This window comes from Oreochromis niloticus, linkage group LG10 (assembly GCF_001858045.2).
Source record: "Oreochromis niloticus isolate F11D_XX linkage group LG10, O_niloticus_UMD_NMBU, whole genome shotgun sequence".
Lineage (NCBI taxonomy): Eukaryota > Metazoa > Chordata > Actinopteri > Cichliformes > Cichlidae > Oreochromis > Oreochromis niloticus.
In genome coordinates this window covers 5813895-5836394 of record NC_031975.2, presented here as the reverse complement: position 1 = coordinate 5836394, position 22500 = coordinate 5813895, and the positions used below count along the sequence as shown (strand labels likewise).

Sequence of the window (22500 nt, the reverse complement as noted above, 5' to 3'; positions counted from 1 at the left end):
CCTTGGTTCAGACTTTTAATGGGATTCAAATCGCAGCTTTGTGCAGGCTAGACAGAAACATTCACTTTGGTCTTCTGGATGTAGTTCTTCAGTAGGAGCGACGTATGTTTTCAGTCGTTGTTGTGTTAGAAGAAAACCAATGACCAGGACCCAGTTTTGCTACTGACTGCTTTAGGTTTCTTTCAAAATGTTAACATATCCCTCTCTCTTGAAAATGAGATTTTCAATCTCAGTGAGATTTTTTACCTAGATAAATAAAGGACTAATAAAATAAAAATTCCTAATGATTCCTTCCACCTTGATAAGATTAGCAGTTTTGTTTACATTACCAAGGACAAAGGATTGCATATCCACTGCACAGCCAACTCCACATAGCAAGAACTATGTGCTTGCTATGTGGTCTTGTATACATGTTCAGAGGTTTATATGTGAAGACCTATTCACACGGTTTAGTTGCTGTATCCCAAGGTGTGTATCATAGGTGACATAAGTGAATTGGATATGGAATAAAATACATATATGTAGTCCTTACTGCCTTTTGCATCGCTAAGAAAACTGTCCTTGTGAACTGGAAAAAAAGACAAACTTTACAAATGAACTTACAGACTACTTTAAGAGTACAGTTTAGAGTCAAATATTCAGCCTGTTACTGTTCTTATTGTATTTCCTTAGGGATTAATAAATTAATCTGATTGTCTGTTCTGATTGGAGAAACACATTGGAGAAAATATCTGCTTCCTCAAAAATGATTAATCCCTAAGGACATTATGTGGTTACAGTTTCTTCAAGAAAATTAGACTGCATTAAATCAAATAATACAATATATTACAAAGTTATGAGAAATAGCTCAAATGTATACAAATAGCTCAATTATAAATATCCAGAAAATGACAGAGATAAATATATATGATTGACATTTTATTTTCTTATTTTCACTGTAAAGAAAACGGATGTAACTATTGCTCTGTGTACTGTGAATTAGATGGATTCGCCGCTCAGTGGGTTTGGGTAATCTCAGTCTCTCACTGAACATGCCCCTCTCTGACACCGCCTTAAGGGAGTCTCGAGAGACAAATGTTGCACCTTTTTATTGCTGGACATGGTGCTTACTGGCTCCAGGGCAGCTAGCTGGGCATGGTTTCTGGCCTGCTCCCTTTAGGGTTGTGGTCTACGGTGGCCTCTTCGTGTTGCACTGGGGGCTCATTTAAAAAAAATAAAAAAAATAAACTTCCATAGTTACAGTATTTACAATACATACTGAAAAATAACTAATCTAGCTCTTCTAGATGCAGAAATCTTGGTCACACAACAATACACAGTGCATATATCACAGCAGTGGCTTGTGCTATGGCTCAATAAAAAGAGATTTTTTTTAATCAGGAAGGATTAATAATACTGACCTTAGTAATTTTTTTCTAAAATAATGCTATTGTTGTGTGAAAATAGAAATACTTTCTTTTCTAAAGAAACTATTATTTTTAGAATTGCTATGTTGGCCTCATTTGTAGTTTTGATCTTGGTTCTTAATGTTTTTCTGACTGCTGAGTAGTTACAAAAAAAAGAGACTGAACTGATCAGAAGCGTTTGAATATTTGTTTGCTTTTAGAGGTTAGATCTGATTCAGCAAAACAAAATAGTTATATAAATCTGGACTTGCTGAATCAGACCTATCCATCCTTGTGATATATTAAATTCAATTCAGTTTTTTTTAAGTACTAACTAAAATAAATTGATATAATATTAAATTGATATTTAATATTCCCTATAAAAATATTACAGTCAGATGAGTAAGCACTTTGGCAAAAGTGGGAAGGAAAAACTCCCTTTTTAACAAGAAGGCATCTCCGGCAGAACCAAGCTCATGGAGGGGCGGTCTGCTATGATTGGTTGTGTCCAGTGTGGAGACTAACGCGTTATTAAGTAACGCGTTACAGTAACTACATTATTATTGTGGTAACGAGCACGGTAACTAGTTATTATGCCAAAATCAGGAACGCGTTAATCGTTACTGTGATTTAGATAGGGTCGTTATTCGTTACTTCGTGTGGTGGCTATCGCGGAGCTTCCACAGATTCAGTAACATTAGCAAGTGGTGGAGGCCAGCAGGTGGATGAGGGAAAGGGGAGGCAGGAGGAGCAGAGACCCGAGGCGGCCGCCGGTGTCAGGTGAACTGAACTTCAGGTAAGAAGTTATGACCTGCAGTCTATCTGGGTCAGATATAAACCAAGTTTAGGTAGTTTATTTTCGTTGTGCTGACTTTTTCGTACTGCGTACTAGCTAGCATGACGGAGTTTCTATATAGCTGGGTGGTGTTATGATGTTACTGATGTTGAACTTTATTTTGTTCATGAGGTTAGTTAGTAGAGTTGCCAACCGTCCCCTAAAAAACGGAATCGTCTCGTATTCAGAGAAAATATTACGCGTTTCGTATTGAGGTGAAAAAGAATGCAGTTTGTCCTGGACTTCAGCTAGAATGGAAAAGACACAAAGCTGGAGTTATTCTGTCGTTACGCTGCTCAGCTGCCTCTTCTTCTCTAATTCTCTCCCTCTCCCTCTCTTGTTTCTACTTCAATCATGAAACTGATCAATGATCAGCTGATCGGCTTTTCTCTCTTGTTTGTTTATCTCCCACTTTGCGCCAGAAAGAAGAAACCAGCGGAGGTCGCGTTAAACAACAGCACCACGTTTAAGCTTGGTCAGCTGTTGTTAAAATTTATTTAATATTACTTTCTAGTATCAGCTGATGTTTGCTGGAGCCACAGCCGTAAAAACTGCTGGTCATGATATTGGTTTGGTTATCTGGTGAGAGAGAAACATGAAGATGAAACCAGGAGATGTCCTCACTGAATCATCAGAGCTGAACAGGTGATGGAGAAACAGGTTTACCTTTTAGGTGACATGAATGAGTTGAAGGGAAGTTATGAACTGTTTCTCAGAGACAAATAACACCAGGATCCTTTTTTTATGTAGCTACCAGCTGGTAACTGTGCAGGGGCGGGTCTAGCAAAGTTTTGCCATTGGGGCCAGGTAGGGCATTAACAGGGAGAGGGGGGCACAAAGAAGTACTTTTCTTTCTTATTCTCATTTAAAATATCTAGCTTTTAAAAAATAATTATCTGAATCTTACAACAAATGATTGATAGATTGATGCATATATACCATCAGAACAGTGTACATCACTGTCACAACAGCGTTTGTTTTCATTCAAAGGCTTTATGATTTTTCCTATAATGGCGGGCCGATCTCTAGTCAAAATGCCCGGGCCGGTTTTTTGTCCCAGTCCAGCCCTGTATGCAGCTCATCTGCAGTCTGGTGTTGCCTACATTTTCCTATTTGGAAGGCAGAATTTCCGAGTTCTGAGTACAATCGAAAGCACCACGACTGCAGTTTTCGTGTTGGATGTAAAATGCGCACATGACGCTGTGACGTAGGCTAGAATCATGGCGGCGGCCAACGATGGTCCAGGCGTGGGATTTCTCTCGTGGAAATATGCACATTATTTTTTCCTTTCTATTGGTAGGTGGCACAGTGCACTTGTGGCAAGTAAGCAAGCTAGAAGACTGGCAATCTTGCTGGGTATCCAGTTACGGAAGCAACACATTAACAAGAGAATTCTGAGTAAAACCAAAGTTACTTTCCCTAGTAACTAGTTACTTTGAAAGTAACGAGTAACTTGAAGTGACTGAGTTACTTTTGATAGAAGTAACTAGTAATGTAACTAAGTTACTAATTTAAAGTAACTTACCCAACACTGATTTTGTCTCATATGGAACTTCTGGTTTAGATAGCTCTAGGTCTGTGAGTCATTGTCCACGATAGGGATTTAAATCAAATCCGTTCACTGTTGTGCTCACTAAGTCTGTGAGTTTGGAAAAAGTGTTGGTAGCATTAGCATCCTCCTGTGCCTAAGTGAGAAAAAGAGTGACAGGAAAGGTTCAGTAAAGAAATGATGTCTTACTGTGTGTCTGTGTAAATCGGTTGGATAATCTTCTGTCAACTAAGCTTCTGTGTGTAAGCTTCTACTGTTTTTTGTGGATATATGCAGACAAATATAAATTTTGATGTACCTCTACATCATTTGCAGTCATCATTACTAAAATACATGTTCATCATATTTCAGTTTTGGCTGGCTTGACACGTTTCTCCCATTACTTTAGGTTATTGCTGCACGACACTACCAACTGGTCATCTGCTGGGAGCTTGAAACTTTGTTTCTACTATGAAACTATTTGTTTCTACCTACTTTTGTTTGAACAATTGAATTCTGACAACCAGCCCAACACCAACAGAACACCTGTTGGTGTCCTTCTGCTCTATGGATTTCTCCTTTGGTTGCTACCTACCCATAAGTGGTTTCAGAAGGATTCCACTAAAGAGACCCGCTAAAATCGACTGGCTCTGGCTCTTTTTCAGCTCAGCCAGAAAATATCCACATTGGAAAGTCGGATTTCCATCCTTCACCAAAGATGGGAGAATGAACTGCTGCGGTACTCCCTGGAAAAACCCACCCTGTGTCAATCTACTAATACTTCTGTCACTCCCTGCAATTGTTCATCTGTCAAAACAAAAACACAAATTAATTCATCAATAAGCGGCATGTCAGCACAGCTGATACATTCATCAGGGAATTTTCAAAGTGTACATTACCATTCCTGTTATCCTGTGATGAAATGATGGACAACTTCTCTAATACAATTGCTCAAGTTATTGAGACTATTGCTACAGTAAAAACTATTAATATACATGGTCCACCAAAAGCACCCTGGAAAAACAGTGGAAAAAAAAGTGGAGATGGCAAAAAACACTGCAGGAGAGTTAAGAGAAAATAAACTACAAATTATTTAATTTAGAAATCTATAAAAATGCACTATACTGCTAGAATAATCAAATTAACCAGAAAATCCTGTCTCCCAAGTGATCAACGATAACCAGTCTAATTCTGCTTTTTTTTCCCATCCACTGATGAAGTATTTTATCCCTCCAAAACCATGCTAACTGAATTTCCTTCAGTAAATGAGTGCAATGAAATTAAGTCATTTTGTAAATATGATAAACGGCTCTCTCCACTCTGGCATTTTCCTTGTTTCTCTTAAATGTTTTGTGATCATACCACTACTCAAGAAAAATAACTTTGATCTGTTGGTAATAATAATTATAGACCGATTTTTAATTTTTTCATTCCATAGCAAAGTATTTGAAAAACATGTTTGAAAACAACTGAATGACTGTCTTTTAACTTTATCCAGTTAGGGCTCAGAACCAGCCAATCATAGCACAGAAACAGCTCCTACTAAATTCATCAGTGACACTTAGGATCAACAGTGACTTACAGAGATAAGTCGAATAATAATTTAATTGAATAATAATTCAATTTTATTTTATTACTTAATTTTTTTTAGTACCAAATGGCAACAACAGTTGTCAGTTGGTAAATCCCCTACAATAATACAAAGAAAACAGAGAAAGCACCAACAATAAGCAAGCGTTCTGGCGAGGGGCGACCATCTGCCACAACTGGTTGGGGGTGAAGGGAGGCGACAGGATAAATGCTATGAAGAGAGCCAGAGATTAATAATAACTAAAAATTAAATGCAGAGTTGTGTATTAACACACAGTGAATAAAAAAAGGTGACTGAAGAGGAAACACTATGTGCATAATGGGAATTCGCCAGCAACCTAGACCTATTGCAGTCTAACTAAGTGAGGCTTCAGATCCAGCCCTAACTATATGCTTTACAAAAAGGAAAGTTGAAGCCTAATCTTAAAAGTAGAGATAGCATCTGTCTCCTGAATCCAAACTGGAAGCTGGTTCCACAGAAGAGGGGCCTGAAAACTGAAGGCTCTGCCTTCCATTCTACTTTTATATACTCTAGGAACCACATCCACAGTCTGAAGGCCATTACACACTGAATGCGCTGCATAAAAACAACAGAAAATTCAGGTTTTTCTGGATCCGAATTTGTTGTGTAACCTACATATACACCATAATCGTTGCGTTTTTGAAAAGTCAGGAACCTTGGCATCATTTTGGATAGTGATCTCAATTTTGATAATGACATGAATAAGGTTACTATTCATGTGATTATTTAATTATTCTATTACTTCACAAAGCTCTCAGTGGTTTTGGGCATCCAGTAAGTCTTCCAATTAGGAGATGACCTACTTCCACAGACACCCCAAAGTATGCTTTTAGTTTGAATAAGCCTACTTTTTGCAGACTTGGACTCAGAACAGATTTGGACTGAAGGTGGGGTCAGCAACTGAACGCTGGAGGGGGAAAAGATGAGAACAGCCAAATGCAGCCTCAGACTTCACTGCCTCAGCAGTCTGGGCTAGACCCAGCTCACTCATCTTGCATGTACTTCCTTAATGTTTTTCTTATTCTGTTTATAATGATTTTTATTTTCATGTAGTTCAGTTATATATTTATATTTAGTTGTGTGTGTGCGTGTATGTGTGTGTGTGTGTGTGTGTGTGTGTGTGTGTGTGTGTGTATATATATATATATATATATATATATATAGATATATAGATATAGATATATATATATATATATATATATATATATATATATATATATATATATATATATAGATATATAGATATATATATATATATATATAGATAGATATATAGATATATAGATATATAGATATTTATTTTATTTTTTTTGAAGTGAACTAGCAAAGTAAGAATTTCATTGCTGAGCATAACCGCTGTTTTGCAGTGTATGTGACAATAAACTGTTAATTCTTGATGGAGGAGGATTTTAATTTGTGTTTATCTGACTGACTTGACTTCTTCTGGCTTTGCAGATTTCAGTCCATCTTCTTGTAGTGTCCTTCCATGCAATGTCAGTTTTCTTCCCACATCTTTGCAGATTTGAAAGTTGACATTGCACCACAAATCACTTGCCCTATACCCCTTGTTTTTGTTAAAAACCAGGATACAAAATGAACAATGAATTCTCACGTAATATCAAAATCACTTCCTACTGATTTTAAAAAAAATTAACAAATTACATTAAAAAGATAGTGTTGCTTTAGAAAAGTACAGTGGTCCCTCGTTTATTGCGGGAGTTACATTCTAAAAATAACCCACGATTGGTGAAATCTGCGAAGTAGCCAACTTTATTTTTTACAATTATTATACATGTTTTAAGGCTGTAAAATCCCTCACTACACACTTTATGCACTTTTCTCAGACAGGCATGAACATTTTCACACTTTTCTCTCTTGTTTAAACACTCTCAAAGTTCAAACCTTCGTAGAAAAATAAATCCAGTATTATAGAAACCAAAGGCACCTGCAGGTGTGGTTGACGGTGCAAAACGCTTCGTCGACATTGTTGTTTGTTGTGGAGAAAAATTACAAACCTACAGTACAGCACTTCAGAGTCACACTGCTAGCGACCGAAGATTTATGTAAATTTGACAAGCTGAACGCATTCTGTACTGCATGAGATTGATTGACAAGGGTCTACAGCCAATCAGGACGCAGAACACAATGCACAAACACAAAAAAAAAAAAACTGCGTGGCAAGGCCGAGAAAGGTGAACAGAGTTATAGCAAGGGACCACTGTATATCATTAAGTTCCAAGACTCATTAAATCTGTGCCGTGGTTCCCTCGTCCTCCAGGTGGTGAGATGCTCTCCTTCCGTGCTGTCTTCAACTCCTCTATCTATTAGCCCTTTTTAGCTAATACTTTCTCAGCTCAGCTCAACGACTCTGTTTCAGTTGTTTTCCATCACAATTAAGTATTTGCGTGGGCTTGTTATAGCCACACGTGCAAAAGTCCTGTGGTGTGCATGCCACACAATGAGACAAGAAGAACTTAGAGGTGATGGTGAATGGTTTTTGTCAGACTCGGGTACTAGCATTGTTTTACTGTGTAGCAATTTCCCTTGTTTCAGAAATGGTAGTTTTGAGTTTTGACAGTTTGCTAAAGCTTGTAAATGTTATTAACAATTATATTGCACACAATAATTGTTGTAGAGGAAACCTTCCATAATTCCATATCTTTTTAATTAACAAATCTATCTAAAATCATAGAAACTTTATTTTGTTGTAAATTACATCAATTTTTAGACAAGTTCTAGTTTAATACCATAAGTACTTAACAACATTGTGTTGTAAATATTAGATATTGCATGCATTTTTGGTATTCTTATCCTAAAATCTCAGTTTAATTCACAGATACATGTTTCTTCTCCTATTCTACATTAGACATGCTAATTCATGTAGGTTTTTTGTCATTTTGATATGTCATGTATTTAATAATAATGAGAAAATTCTATAAATTTCATAGAAAAACTGTTTTTTTTTCTTTACAGTGTACACATGATCCCCCCATTATTCCCCTAAAACAATAAAGAAAGAACTAGATAGTATCTACAAGTACACCAAAGAGTAAAATAGCAAAATGTGGATCATTAACATCAGGTCTCTCTCTTCTAAGTCCCTGTTAGTACATGAATTAATAATTGATCAACAAATTGCCTTACAGAAACCTGGTTTACAGCATGATGATTATGTTAGTATGACTCAGGGGTGTTGATTCATTTGAACTAATTGTTAGAATCTGAATTTTTTGACTATGCTCTGATCTCAGTCATCTCAGCCGATGGCTGCCGCTCTCTGAGCCTGGTTCTGCCAGACGTTTCTTCCTCTTAAAATGGCATATTTCCTTCCTACTTTGGTTGGTACCCACCTGTGATTCTGGGCTTATCAACTCCTTCAATGAAAGAATTTGCACTGACCTTCTGAGACACATCTGTCCATCCTCCACTATCACCTGGGCAATTAACTCAGTTTTATCCAAATTTTATCCAAATTTAGAAGCAAGAGGGCTACCCAGCAGCCACAACCGGTTTGGGGTCATCCAGGACTTTGTTTTTATGTCCTGTAGTTTAAATAATTATTGTGTGTCATCTGACCTAACAGATAGAAAGGATACAAAACATTTTCATTGTGATGCAGATGATACCCGGCCTTGTCTAACGATGACACCTAAGTGAAGTAATGTCATCATGGCAAACCTGACAGTCATATTTCTGAGAGATGAACAATGACTGCATTTTTTTTTAGTTGAACAAGTCTCTAATGAAATCCAGTTGCATTATTCAAATGCTGTTTCCTATGCTAACCCTCGCTACAGGTAAACTGACTATGTGCACAAAAGAGTTAACATGGTCACTGCCACCAACCTTTTTCTGTTTGATTTTTGAATTAGTGCAAATTGTGAAACATTTATTCTTAATTTTACATGAAACAATTAAAAAGTAATTTTGGTTGCTATAATGAACATGCAGTTTTTCTTCACTAAGATTTGAACTGGGAGATGTCAAGCAGTTTGCAGCTCCATACCGAGACAGTCTCCTCTATGGAGACCACAGATAATGCACAAACACATCATTCAACTACAGAAAAGGAAGGAAAAAAAACACAGTTTGACTCATAACTTTCAACATTCCTTTAAATCGTGTACCTCCAATCACTTTCAAACACCTTCCTCCTGATCTGACTTGAGTAGCTTGTGGGCACAGGGAAGTTCTGTGTCATAATTACTGATGACATAGCTTTGTTGCCTTAACTGAATAAGCGCAAGAGGATGGATACCTTTGTTTTAACTGTTGCATGTTCACTAGAAGCCACTGGTTAAAAGAGTGTATTTTAAACACAAGCTGTCAGAAAATGGCTGCGAAAGGGCATGCACACATCAGATTTAGGGTTAATAACCTTGGCATACACGAACACAAACCATTTAATAGGTAACTGTGACTGTTTATTATCGATTAATAAAAAATCAATCAGGAAAAGCATGAATAACATAAATATAAACATAAACTGCACATTATGCATTACATGTAATCAACACATTTCTTTCACTAGAGCACTTTAATATGTAAATGAATTCAGAACATTAAAATTGCTCTTTGCAACCAAAGGTTATTTAAGCCCATCACAAGGGTGTCCAACAGAATGGACAATACTGAGCTTAGGAAAGATGGTTGCTATACAAAAGGACCACTGCAAAAGGGGGAATGCCACTAAATGGCATATCAGAAAGTGGAATATCAGCGTTGTGGTTCCAGATATGTGTAAACTCCCTGTCTCCATTAATACATGAACTAGGCTGGAGTAGAGCCACATTCACATTTTTGCATGTTAATCTGGTAGCTGTGTGAATCTGTTGAACTTTATCATGGAGAAGCCTGTTAAAAACCTTGGCTTGTTCCAAAACATGAACTAAATACTCAAGTAAAAAAAAAAAAGCCTTCATGCTGGGGATCACACTCACACTATAAATACAACTGGACCATTTAAAGACTAACACACAAAGCCAGTTAGCTGTGTTAGTAGATCTGTGAATATCATTTTCTTGTATTTACGGTATAACAAAGTTTTGACTGTATTTCCATTTTAAAGGAAGAAGCCTCAATCAGAGTGGGCTCTGTGAAAAACAAAACAAACAATAAAACACTATTGTCAACTCAGATTATTTTGATAGTCTAACAGTGAATGACCATAAAATTGGAATGTGAAAACAGGAAAATAGGACCTAGTTTAACCTAGGCAGCAGGCTGTCTGCGAATGTTATGTAAGCAAACATGCAAGCAAACAATCATCACAGTTTAAAGGTATAAAAACGACAGTTTATCTACTATTTTATCTAAGGACAGTTCAACTTTTTGACCTCGGTTGTTTGTTTTTGTAATAAGGAGTCTTGACTTATTGACTTAAAAACTCAGAACAAAGGACAAATTGTTCATATGATAAGACACGATTTCAACAAGTCCGCAGGTTTGACAAATGCATGAAAGCAATTACAGAAAAACATCAAAATAGGTCTTAAAAAACAGAAATCACCTAGATAAGCGATTTACAACGTGTCACATCACCTGAGAGCTTGTTTTCCTCAAGGAAATTGTTCAGGAAATCTCAAAAATTACTTTGGAAAGTAAATTTTTATCACAGTCTCAAATTATGAGGTGAAATTATTATGGAATTCCAGATATTTGACATATTAAAGGAACAAATATTAACACCTGACTCCTACCTTGGATTCTGTGAATATGTGGAATTGTTAGGTTCAACTAGTCCCCCTGATGGGAAAGGTCACTGCAGACCATACAATTTTGATTTTATGGTCTGCATACTCAGTATAAAAGCTGTCTTCAGCTGCTCCCTTATCACAAAGGGATCACCACAGTAGGTAGCACAAGATGTTTGATTTGAGTTTTACACCAGATATGCTTTAACATGCAACCCCATGTCTTTGGCTAAAATTGTAACTTTTGAAAAACAGAATGGGGAGCAGATCATTCAGTTTGGATTTAGGAGAAAGGCACTGCACTTTCAAGATTAGGCTTTAAACTTTTCTTTGTGAGAAAGAAACCCTGAAAATCTGCTTAGTTAGCCTCAGGGCGCCGAGGGACATCCCATGATGAGCTTCTTTATTATGACACTATTGTGTGTCTTTTCTTGGTTTAGGCTTTAACCTGTCGTTGTTTTGGTTGATTAACATTGAAGTTGTTCAAGCACCATGTGCTTCACAAACTTGGTAAGTTTTTTTATGCTGTTTTTCCTGTAGCAGATGCCATATTGTGAGGAAAGGGTTTTTAACATTACAATGACCGTGCATATAACTGGTCATGCGTTTTGAAACCTCTGCAGTATTTTGTTCTTCTCCATTGTGTTCACATGCAAGCTATCAAATTACCCTCTCTCAAATCAGGCTGAGAGTGCTTCCTCCATCATGTGTGGATGTGAACATTTTCAGTGTGAGATGGGAGACAGGTGGCTGTGGATCATCTGATTTCTGAGATCTAACAGATATTTATGTTTTATGGAACTGCACCCGTTCCTGTCATTTCTTTAAACTTGGCTTTAGACACAGACAAATCAAACATCCACAAACATTAAACACACCATCACTTAAAGAAAAAACTAGGCCTGACGGAATGAAAAAAGGTAAAGGTCACTTATGGAGAACAAATATATTCTTAGGCTTGCTGCCCAAAGATGAAAAACATAATAATAAACACCCCCCGGTGTAGGAACAGAAGCAAAGAGCAAAATTAGCCCTCGCATGCTTCTCCTCTGTTTTTCTTGTCCAAATAAAGTATTTATTTGGATATATTTATTCCTCTACACAATTACTATGTCAAACTCTTGGCAAAAAATCGAGTATTCTGAAAAACACATACGGGAAGAGGAGGAGGAAGTAAAACAGAAGGCACTAAAGAGAGGAGAGGGTGGAAAGCAGCTAGAGAAGAAACATCTTAGAGAAAGGCTCACCCCACTGGTTATGAAAACTGATCCTCTGACAACGTGTAGCTGAAACTGTTTTGCTATTATGAGAATCTTTCAGCTCTGAGTGATGTGAAAGGACAGTAGCAGCAGTAGCATGATCTGGTCCACGCACCCAGACACACAGACCAGCACTGGCAAAGTTCACTGTAAACATAACAACCCTTTTCTTTTTTCACAGGTTTAATCATTCACACACACTTCTTTCCCTTTTTTGATTCTCTGTGCTCTGCAGTGATTTGGTTTTAGCCACTTTGTTGTGCATGTCATCTCTGTTTGGCAACAAAAGCTAAGTCTCCCTTGAAATATTTCTGTTTCTTTCCATCACTACTTTTCCCTAAAAGTCTGAGACCAAAGAGAATAAAGAAGCCTTTTTTAGAGGCACGGTCATCGCTGTGCTCCACTTTCACTCTCTGTTGGGACTAGAGGTTGAGTCTGGGGGCCACTAAGGCAAATTCTCGCAGGATGTTTCGGGCCACATCCACTTTGTACTGAGCAATCATCAGTGCTCGCTTCACATCGTCAAAAGCGAAACCCTCGCCCATCAGCTTGGCTATCTTTGCATCTTCGCTCTCCAGTACCAGGCTGTGTGGTTTTTCTGGTTGTATTTCTGGAGGAATCTTCCTGGGATATGGCTTGGGTGGCCTCGCCGGTGCCTGCAAACAGTCCAGTGATACTGGACGGAGAGAAGAGGAAGGTAGGAAGAGAAGAGAAATTATGTCAGTGGAAAACTTGGGAAGGAGAAGACTAAACACTGCTTATCAGTGTACTGATCTTTTTCCTGCACCTTCAGATTTCAGACATTTTTCATGAAATCATGAGATTCTAATCATGTAGAAATGTCCTAGATATTCCACTGCCTTTCTACTCCTTTGACTGAAAGGAATTAAGCCTATTTGTACAAAAGCAATCTTACTGTCTTCACTGAAAAGTTGCTAGGGACATAAAGAAGAATCCATGTTGATGAGATTTCTCGAGTCAACACATGAAAAAAATACCTTTTCTTCTTTGAACCTTTTAACCAAAAATTTCTCCTTTGGTTAACCGAAGGAGAGATTTTTGGTTCTGCACAATTTCAAAGGCATCTAGATCTTAAAATTTTGATCTTCCAGTCCCAACATGAAAGGTCTGAAACCTATAAAACATGCACTCATTTATACACCCACTGAGCACTTCATTAAGATCCCTTGTTGCTTAGTCATGGAGTTTACCGTCAACTGCATGAATCCACGGATCCAGCTTGCCCAGCACAGGGTGCTGCCTCTATGACTTTATCTACAATTTGACAACTTTAATACTAACTAGAAAAAGTTGCATTTCCTGCGAAAATGCTGTGTGAATGCCTTGTATTGGAATCTGCTGAAAACAACTGAAAAAGCAGAATTATCTGCTGAAAAGAGGTGTAGACGCAGAAGTGCTCGCTGAAGATGGCTTTATGTGTAAGGGTACACTGAAGAGTGTCAAGAAAGCAGAGTGCATGCAAGCGGGGAAGACGTGTAGCAACTGTCACAGGAAGGACTGGAACCTCTGCCAGCGGGTCTCACGGCAGCTGCTCAACCCTCTGAGCCAAATGAGGTCTGGTCACAAACAAAGATATGATGAGAGGAAAAGTGTGCACTGTGGAGCACAAGCTGAAATTAGCAGAAAAGAGGTGAAGAAGAAGAACTTTGTTCTGAAAAGAGGTGAAGAAACTGAAATTTGTGCTTAAAACAACTGAAAAAACTGAACTTGTAGCTGACAAGGGGTGAAGGAGATGAAATTTTTATTAAAAAAGAGCTGAAAAACTGAAAATTGTGCTGAAAAGAGGTGAAAAAAGCTGAAATTCTTCTGAAAGAGCAGAAGAGGCTGGAACTTTTCAGCTACTCATTGAGCCAAACTGGTTCTCACGTAACTGAAAAAAGGTGAAAAAGCTGACAATTCTAATAAAAACAGCAGAAGAGGCTGAGATTTGTGCTGATAAGAGGTGAAAACGCTAAACTTTCTACTGAAAAGAGGCAGAACAACCTGGTTCTGCTCAATTTCAGTCCACCAATCAGAGGTACTGCTTCTGTCTGCTTCATCAGGCTGTGTACTTGTATGTATTTCTGCCATGGAGCGTTAACAAGAATCTGAGGTCCATATTAGAAAAACTGCTAAAATCATAAAACATTACAGAATTGTAATAAGTTAGCAATATGAATCACTGGTCTGTGATAGTGTATTAATTTGTAGTGAGAAAAAAATGTGGACCAAGGTGGAATTGAACCCACGACCTCGGGGCTGCTGACCCGTGTCATTACTCACTGCGCCACTGTCAAAGACAGCGAACATGTAGAAAACAGGTTGATGAGCAGTCAGAATTACATCGTGGCGAGAGGTGAAAACCGCCGTTTTTTGGTGTTACAAAACGTCGTGTAACTCAGAAACTAGGTGGGATAGAAATATAATTCTTGTACTGGGTGAATCAGCGGACGTTGGTGTACTTTGACTGCGATTTTCATTGCTCTTTGTACCTCCGTCGCGGAGATATGACGAGAGAAGAAACGGCTTCATTTTCGGAGTTTGAAAACTGAGAGGAGGACAGATTTCCACCCCTCGAACAAACGTAATTTATGGCTCAACGGTAAGATGACTGTAAAAACTGCTCCGACCGTGAGTGTCAGGAGTGTCTGAAGATGAATTGGCACAAGCCTCATGTCTTAACTTTGCTTTGTTAAGGAGATATGACGATTTGAAAATGCCTCTCATTAGAGAGTCCCAGCGCTGATTTTGAACAGACTCTCCATTGACTTTGTATGGAGAGTTTTAAGACTTTGTGTTGCTCTGAGGCGATTTGATAAAAATCTATAACTTCCACAACAGTGATAGTGACATTTTCTGAAAGCCAGCAAAAATCCCCACGTTTTGATGTATAATTTGTGGCGGTTGAGTGAAAATTGAGCGAGTAGCAAGAAGTTGTTTGGACATGAAGAGAAAATTGAAAAAGGACAAGTGCTCACTCTGAGTTAATTGCATAGCAACCATAGCAACGCATGTATTTTCTGAAAAATCACAATTTTGCAACTGAAAACTTAAAGAGGGATAAGATTAAAACGGTAGAAGATCTGAAAAAGCTGAATCAGACAGGAATAGCCCAATAAGTTGAGAACATTTTAAAGTTTAAATGGAGTTTCTAGGTGAAAGTATGAGGATGTAGTGAGGTTTCAAAAACAAGCAGGTTTTAGCAGAATTGTGGAAGTTTCCCATTTATTTCAATGGGACAAATTAAAGGAAAAAAGCTTAATATTTTAAAAAGTATAATAGTAATAAACACCAAAAGACATAGCTGGCATTAGCAGAAAGAGCAGAACAGTTTAGAGTTTGAACTGAGAAAATCGGCTGAAAACTGAGGGAGTAGTTCCACGGTGAAAAACGTACGGAAGCAACTAGAATAAAGTACTAGAAAAAAATTTGTATTTCCTGCGAAAATGCTGTGTGGATGCCTTAACGCTGAAGCTGTCTGCTGAAAAGCTGAAAAAGATGAAAAGTTGTAGGGTGGTGAAGAAACTGAAAATTCTGCTGAAAACAAGTGAAGAAGGAGAGATTTTTGCTTAAAAGTGGTGAAAAACAAAAAATTCTACTGAAAAGGGGTAAAGACGGCGAAATTTTGCTAAAAAAGTGGTGAAAAAAAAAATGTTGCCCTGAGCAGGATTCAAACCCCGCCCTCTTGGTCTCAAGGCAGCTGCTCATCTCACTGAGCCAAACTCATTCTCCCAATGAAGAGGTGGAGAGACTGACAATTTTGCTGAAATGAGAAGAAGCTGCTGAGAATTGTGCTGATAAGAGGTGAAATGGCTGAAAATTTTGCAGAAAAGAGATGAATCAGCAGAATTTCTGCAGAAAACAGGCAAAGAAGCAGAGTGTTGCGCTGAAAAGAGGTGAATCAGCAGAATTTCTGCTCAAAAGAGTTTTTTTCTGAAAACAGCTGAGAATTGCGCTGATAAGAGGTGAAAAGGCTAAAAATTCTGAGGTGACTCAGCAGAATTTCTGCTGAAAAGACGCAGAACAACCTGGTTCTGCTCAATTTCACCAATCAGAGGTACTGCTTCTGTCTGCTTCATCAGGCTGTGTACTTGTATGTGGACTTCAGCTCTGCCTTCAATACAGTTCAACCCCACAAACTGGTTAATAAACTAAGCAACTTAGGACTCAGCAGCTCACTGTGCAGCTGGTTACTGGACTTCCTGAGCAACAGACCCCAGAACGTAAGAATGGGAGAGCACACCTCCTCCACCCTCATTCTGAATGTGGGTGTCCCACAGGGGTGTGTCCTCAGTCCCCTCTTATACTCACTTTTCACCCATGACTGTTCACCAATCCACACCAGTAACACCATTATAAAATTTGCTGATGACACCACTGTCATAGGACTGATCGACAACAACGACGATTCAGACTACAGAGAGGAGGTTCAGCATCTGAAGCAATGGTGTGACGACAACAACCTGCATCTGAACACAGCCAAGACCAAGGAGATGGTAATCGACTTCAGAAGAACAAAGCGATCTGAGCACTCTACCCTCTACATTGATGGGGAGGAGGTAGAAAGGGTAGAAAGCTTTAAGTTCCTTGGAGTCCACATCTCGGCCGACCTTACCTGGTCCACAAACATCTCCCACCAGGTAGGGAAAGCACAACAAAGGCTGTACTTCCCCTACCTGGTCCACAAACATCTCCCACCAGGTAGGGAAAGCACAACAAAGGCTGTACTTCCTCAGGAAACTACGTCAGGCCCAATTACCCCAAAGACTGCTAGTAAACTTCTACCGCTCCACCATTGAGAGCCTTCTGACTTACTGCTGCACACTCTGGTTCAACTGCTGCACTGCGGAGGACAAGAGGAAACTGCAGCGGGTGGTGAGGGCAGCAGAGCGGGCAATCGGCACTTCACTAACCCCCCTCAGAGACATCTATACTGGCAGACTTCAGCAGAAAGCCAGCATCATCATCAAAGACCCCACGCACCCTGGACACTCACTTTTTCCCCCCTTCCCTCTGGTAAACGCTACAGGTCCATCAGGTCAAAGACGAACAGACTCAACAGAAGTTTTTACCCACAGGCTGTCAAACATGCCCTACCTCCACCCTGATTGGAGGATAGCTGCACTGCCAACACTCATGGACATTACACCTTATTTATAAATCGTATTTCTGTTTATACTTCAATGCAACCAACACCCTTACCTCTTTAAACTGTATTTATTATAATATTATTTAGTATAGTTCCAACAGCACCCCCCCCACTCAATGTGCAATATCATCCCCCCCCACACACTCAATGTGCAATATCACTGATCACACTGCACCTCTCAATGCACCTGCTAGTTAGATGGCATGTATGTGTATGTATATAGATGTAAGCGTGTATGTGGAAATATGTGTGTGTATGCATGTACGGATGCAAATATGTATATATACATATATGTATGTATATGCGTGTATGTTTGCAGGTGTATGTATAACTTGTACATATCTTTCTTGTGTAAATGTAAATTTGTCTGTTATTATGTAAATACTTATGCTATTGTGTACTCCACACACATGGAGAGATGCCAAACTGCCTTTCACTGTTCTTGTAACAGTGACAATAAAAAGCTATTCTATTCTATTCTATTCTATTCTATTCTGTATGTATTTTTGCCATGGGGTGTTGACAAGAATCTGAGGTCCATATTAGAAAAACTGCTAAAATCATAAAACATTGCAGAATTGTAATAAGTTAGCAATATGAATCACTGGTCTGTGATAGTGTATTAATTTGTAGTGAGAAAAAATGTGGACCAAGGTGGAATTGAACCCACGACCTCGGGGCTGCTGAAGTCTGAAAAACAGAGACATGGGCAGTCAGAATTACATCGCGGTGAGAGGCGAAAAACGCCGTTTTTTGGAGTTACAAAACGTTGTGTAACTCAAAAACTAGGCAGGCTAGCAGCATAATTCTTGTACTGGGTGAATCAGCGGACTTTGGTGTACTTTGACTGCGATTTTCATTGCTCTTTGTACCTCCGTCGCGGAGATATGACGAGAGAAGAAACAGCTTCATTTTCGGAGTTTGAAAACTGAGAGGAGGACAGATTTCCACCCCTCAAACAAACGTAATTTATGGCTCAACGGTAAGATGACTGTAAAAACTGCTCCAACCATGAATGTCAGCAGTGTCTGAAGATGAATTGGCACAAGCCTCATGTCTTAACTTTGCTTTGTTAAGGAGATATGACGATTTGAAAATGCCTCTCATTAGAGAGTCCCAGCGCTGATTTTGAACAGACTCTCCATTGACTTTCTATGGAGAGTTTTAAGACTTTGTGTTGCTCTGAGGCGATTTGATAAAAATCTATAACTTCCACAACAGTGATAGTGACATTTTCTGAAAGCCAGCAAAAATCCCCACGTTTTGATGTATAATTTGTGGAGGTTGAGTGAAAATTGAGTGAGTAGCAAGAAGTTGTTCAGACATGAACAGAAAATTGAAAAAGGACAAGTGCTCACTCTGAGTTAATTGCATAGCAACCATAGCAACGCACGCATTTTCTGAAAAATCACAATTTTGCAACTGAAAACTTAAAGAGGGATAAGATTAAAACGGTAGAAGATCTGAAAAAGCTGAATCAGACAGGAATAGCCCAATAAGTTGAGAACATTTTAAAGTTTAAATGGAGTTTCTAGGTGAAAGTATGAGGAAGTAGTGAAGGTTCAAAAACAAGCAAGTTTTAGCAGAATTGTGGAAGTTCTCCATTCATTTCAATGGGACAAAAAAAAGGAAAAAAGTGTAATATTTTAAAAAGTATAATAGTAATAAGTACCAAAAGATATAGCAGTCGAAACCAGAACAGTTTAGAGTTTGAACGGTGAAAAACAGCTGAAAACTGAGGGAGTAGTTAAGCGGCAAATAAACGGAGCAACTAGAATAATAAAGGATAAAGAATAAAGAGAAACAGGAACTCAATAGTGTGGATGCCCACACAATTACATATGTTTTCAGTATTACTAACTGCCCATGAGCTCAGTGAACACTCACTAAAGAGACAGGATGGACTCTTTAGTGAGAGGTTGTACCTGGATGGTTGTACTCCAGGATGCCTCTGGAGTCTTTCACATTGTCCGTTTGCCTTTTGGCTGGATGCGGAGGAGCAGCACTGTTCACCATGCCAAAAACTGAGTCTGGACAACAGAGAAAATCAGGCACACAAGCCAACACGAGCAAAGTAATGTTGTAAATAATAAGTGTAACACTATAATATCCTAAAACAATTTATTTAGCTTGTTTGAAAAAACATTACCTGGAGTTAACAGGACATGCTCGTGTCCAGAGGGGGGCATGTGTAGTTGATTGATAACAGAGTTGGATGATATGGAAGAGTTACAGGATGAGGATGATGAGGGTGGCTCAGTAAAGCTGTGTCTCGCAGGTGGAGGAGGAGGAGGAGGCTGGGATGGAGGGCAGCTGTTTAAGGTGTCTTCGAATACTGTAAGGCAACACAAGCCAGATGCTAGAGTTCCGTTTTGGGTTTTTTTTTGCTCTATCCCGATTGACAGTATACACTTATTCTATGAGGAGGTAGCTGACTAAGAATTCTAAACTATGTGCAGTCTTGCAGTCCTACGGATTACATACTAAAGGCATGCTGCCTTTCAGGAGAATGCTAAAAAAGGACATGTTTGAGGAAAAAAGTCAGAGGAGGACTGGGAAAGAAATTACAAAAAGGCTGAATTCGGCATGAATGTGTGACTCTTCTACACCCTTAGGTAGTGCTAAGACATCTAACATACAAAAATTATAATTAGTCAGATATATCTGAGTATTCAAATGAAGACCATATGTTGGAGTTCTGGAATGATATATCTATCTATCTATCTATCTATCTATATATAGATATATATCTATATATCTATATATATACATAGGGAGAGAGATAGATAGATATACACATATACACATATACATACACACATATATATACACACATACATATAAAAAAAAAACCACCGGTCTCGCCCCTGCGGGTGGTTTTATCCTTCAAGCTCGGGTCCTCTACCAGAGGCCTGGGAGCTTGAGGGTCCTGCGCAGTATCTTAGCTGTTCCCAGGACTGCGCTCTTCTGGACAGAGATCTCCGATGTTGTTCCCGGGATCTGCTGGAGCCACTCGCCTAGCTTGGGAGTCACCGCACCTAGTGCTCCGATTACCACGGGGACCACCGTTACCTTCACCCTCCACATCCTCTCGAGCTCTTCTCTGAGCCCTTGGTATTTCTCCAGCTTCTCGTGTTCCTTCTTCCTGATATTGCTGTCATTCGGAACCGCTACATCGATCACTACAGCCGTCTTCTTCTGTTTGTCTACCACCACTATGTCCGGTTGGTTAGCCACCACCATTTTGTCCGTCTGTATCTGGAAGTCCCACAGGATCTTAGCTCGGTCATTCTCCATCACCCTTGGGGGCATCTGCCATTTTGACCTCGGCACTTCCAGGTTATACTCGGCACAGATGTTCCTGTACACTATGCCGGCCACTTGGTTATGGCGTTCCATGTATGCCTTGCCTGCTAGCATCTTGCACCCTGCTGTTATGTGCTGGATTGTCTCAGGGGCATCTTTACACAGCCTGCACCTGGGGTCTTGCCTGGTGTGATAGACCCCAGCCTCTATGGATCTTGTACTCAGAGCTTGTTCTTGTGCTGCCACGATTAGTGCCTCTGTGCTGTCTTTCAGTCAAGCTTTGTCCAGCCACTGGTAGGATTTCTGGATATCAGCCACCTCCTCTATCTGCCGGTGGTACATACCGTACAGGGGCCTGTCCTTCCATGATGGTTCCTCGTCTCCCTCCTCTTTCTTGGGTTTCTGCTGCCTGAGGTATTCTCTGAGCACGCTGTCAGTTGGGGCCATCTTCATGATGTATTCGTGGATGTTTCTTGTCTCATCCTGGACTGTGGTGCTGACACTCACCAGTCCCCGGCCCCCTTCCTTCCGCTCAGCGTACAGCCTCAGGGTGCTGGACTTGGGGTGAAACCCTCCATGCATGGTCAGGAGCTTTCTTGTCTTTATGTCAGTGGCTTCTATCTCCTCCTTTGGCCAGCCTGTTACCCCAGCAGGGTACCTGATCACGGGCAGGGCGTAGGTGTTGATGGCCCGGATCTTGTTCTTACCGTTCAGCTGACTCCTCAGGACTTGCCTGACCCTCTGCAGGTACTTGGTGGTTGCAGCTTTCCTAGCGGCCTCTTCATGGTTCCCATTCGCCTGCAGGATCCCCAGGTACTTGTAACTGTCTACTATGTCTGCAATGTTGCCTTCTGGTAGTTCGATCCCCTCAGTTCTGACTACCTTCCCTCTCTTTGTTACCATCCGACTACACTTCTCCAGTCCGAACGACATTCCAATGTCATTGCTGTATAGCCTGGTTGTATGTATCAGTGAATCGATGTCTCGTTCACTCTTGGCATACAGCTTGATGTCATCCATGTACAGGAGGTGGCTGACAACTGCTCCGTTCCGTAGTCGGTATCCGTAGCCAGTCTTGTTAATATATATTAACAGCCCCAGGACCCCAGGCTCCGGAGAACCACCCCCGCGCCAAATAAGCTACCCCCAATGAAGCAGATCAACAACCACGCCCAAACATCCAGCCACATGGCCTGGATCTAACCCCACATCCTAGGGAACTGCAGCAATGTCCCAAAGGGACAGCGAGTTATACAACATTTTTCAAAGGGGACTTATAGTTAGCACAGCAAACGGCACAGTTGCATTGTCATGTCTGCAGGAGGAACACAGACAGGACAGGCAGCATGAAACAGCTGACATGCACAGCTATGGCTGAGTGAGAGGAGGTACATGCACTGTTAGGGAGGGCTACCTGGTTGGGGAAGCAGAAAGTCATAGTCAGATGGTGTCTTTTGGATGCTGAAGGGGCAGAGGGTAGTATGTGCTGCCCCCGCGACTAACCCACTGATGGATTCTGAACATCCACCTGTGGAAGCAAAGAAAGGTTCAAACAGCCAGTCTGACACAATATTGCATCTTTTCTTTCTAAATTAATTTATATATTTTTTTAAGTATCATTGAATAAGGTATGGTAAGACGTGTCATTTAGTTAGGATCTAGATTTTTTTATTTTAATGTTCATGAAGCAAGTTAATGGATTGTTACAAAGCAATATATGCTATTGCTGTCAT

General features: G+C 39.7%; 2 protein-coding genes and 1 long non-coding RNA gene across 4 annotated transcripts in view; 1 reads left to right on the top strand and 2 right to left on the bottom strand.

The window, feature by feature from the left end:
- Positions 1–6231, top strand: part of LOC100694738 (CD166 antigen homolog) — a 49585-nt gene extending 43354 nt beyond the window's left edge. Inside the window, exon 16 of one of the 2 annotated variants that reach the window (XM_025910705.1) lies at positions 6218–6231. The gene's annotated coding sequence lies outside the window, so the exon portion shown is untranslated. Of the gene's footprint in view, positions 1–4157; positions 6178–6217 lie in introns of those variants that run through there. The other variant, XM_005465876.4, reaches the window with a different exon arrangement.
- LOC112847999 (uncharacterized) lies at positions 38–4150 on the bottom strand. The gene is made up of 2 exons (XR_003221861.1): positions 3746–4150; positions 38–1199 (listed from the first exon to the last, which is right to left on the bottom strand). It is a non-coding gene; the product is annotated as an uncharacterized LOC112847999 (long non-coding RNA).
- Positions 6232–9762: 3531 nt separating the features above from the next.
- Positions 9763–22500, bottom strand: part of LOC102082136 (E3 ubiquitin-protein ligase CBL-B) — a 22375-nt gene continuing 9637 nt past the window's right edge. The window contains exons 2-5 of the mRNA XM_019355716.1: positions 22182–22295; positions 19611–19796; positions 19387–19491; positions 9763–12988 (exon numbers count right to left, since the gene is read on the bottom strand). Coding sequence (XP_019211261.1) covers positions 12735–12988; positions 19387–19491; positions 19611–19650 — 399 coding nt within the window. The 5' untranslated portion in view covers positions 19651–19796; positions 22182–22295 and the 3' untranslated portion in view covers positions 9763–12734. The remainder of the gene's footprint in view (positions 12989–19386; positions 19492–19610; positions 19797–22181; positions 22296–22500) is intronic.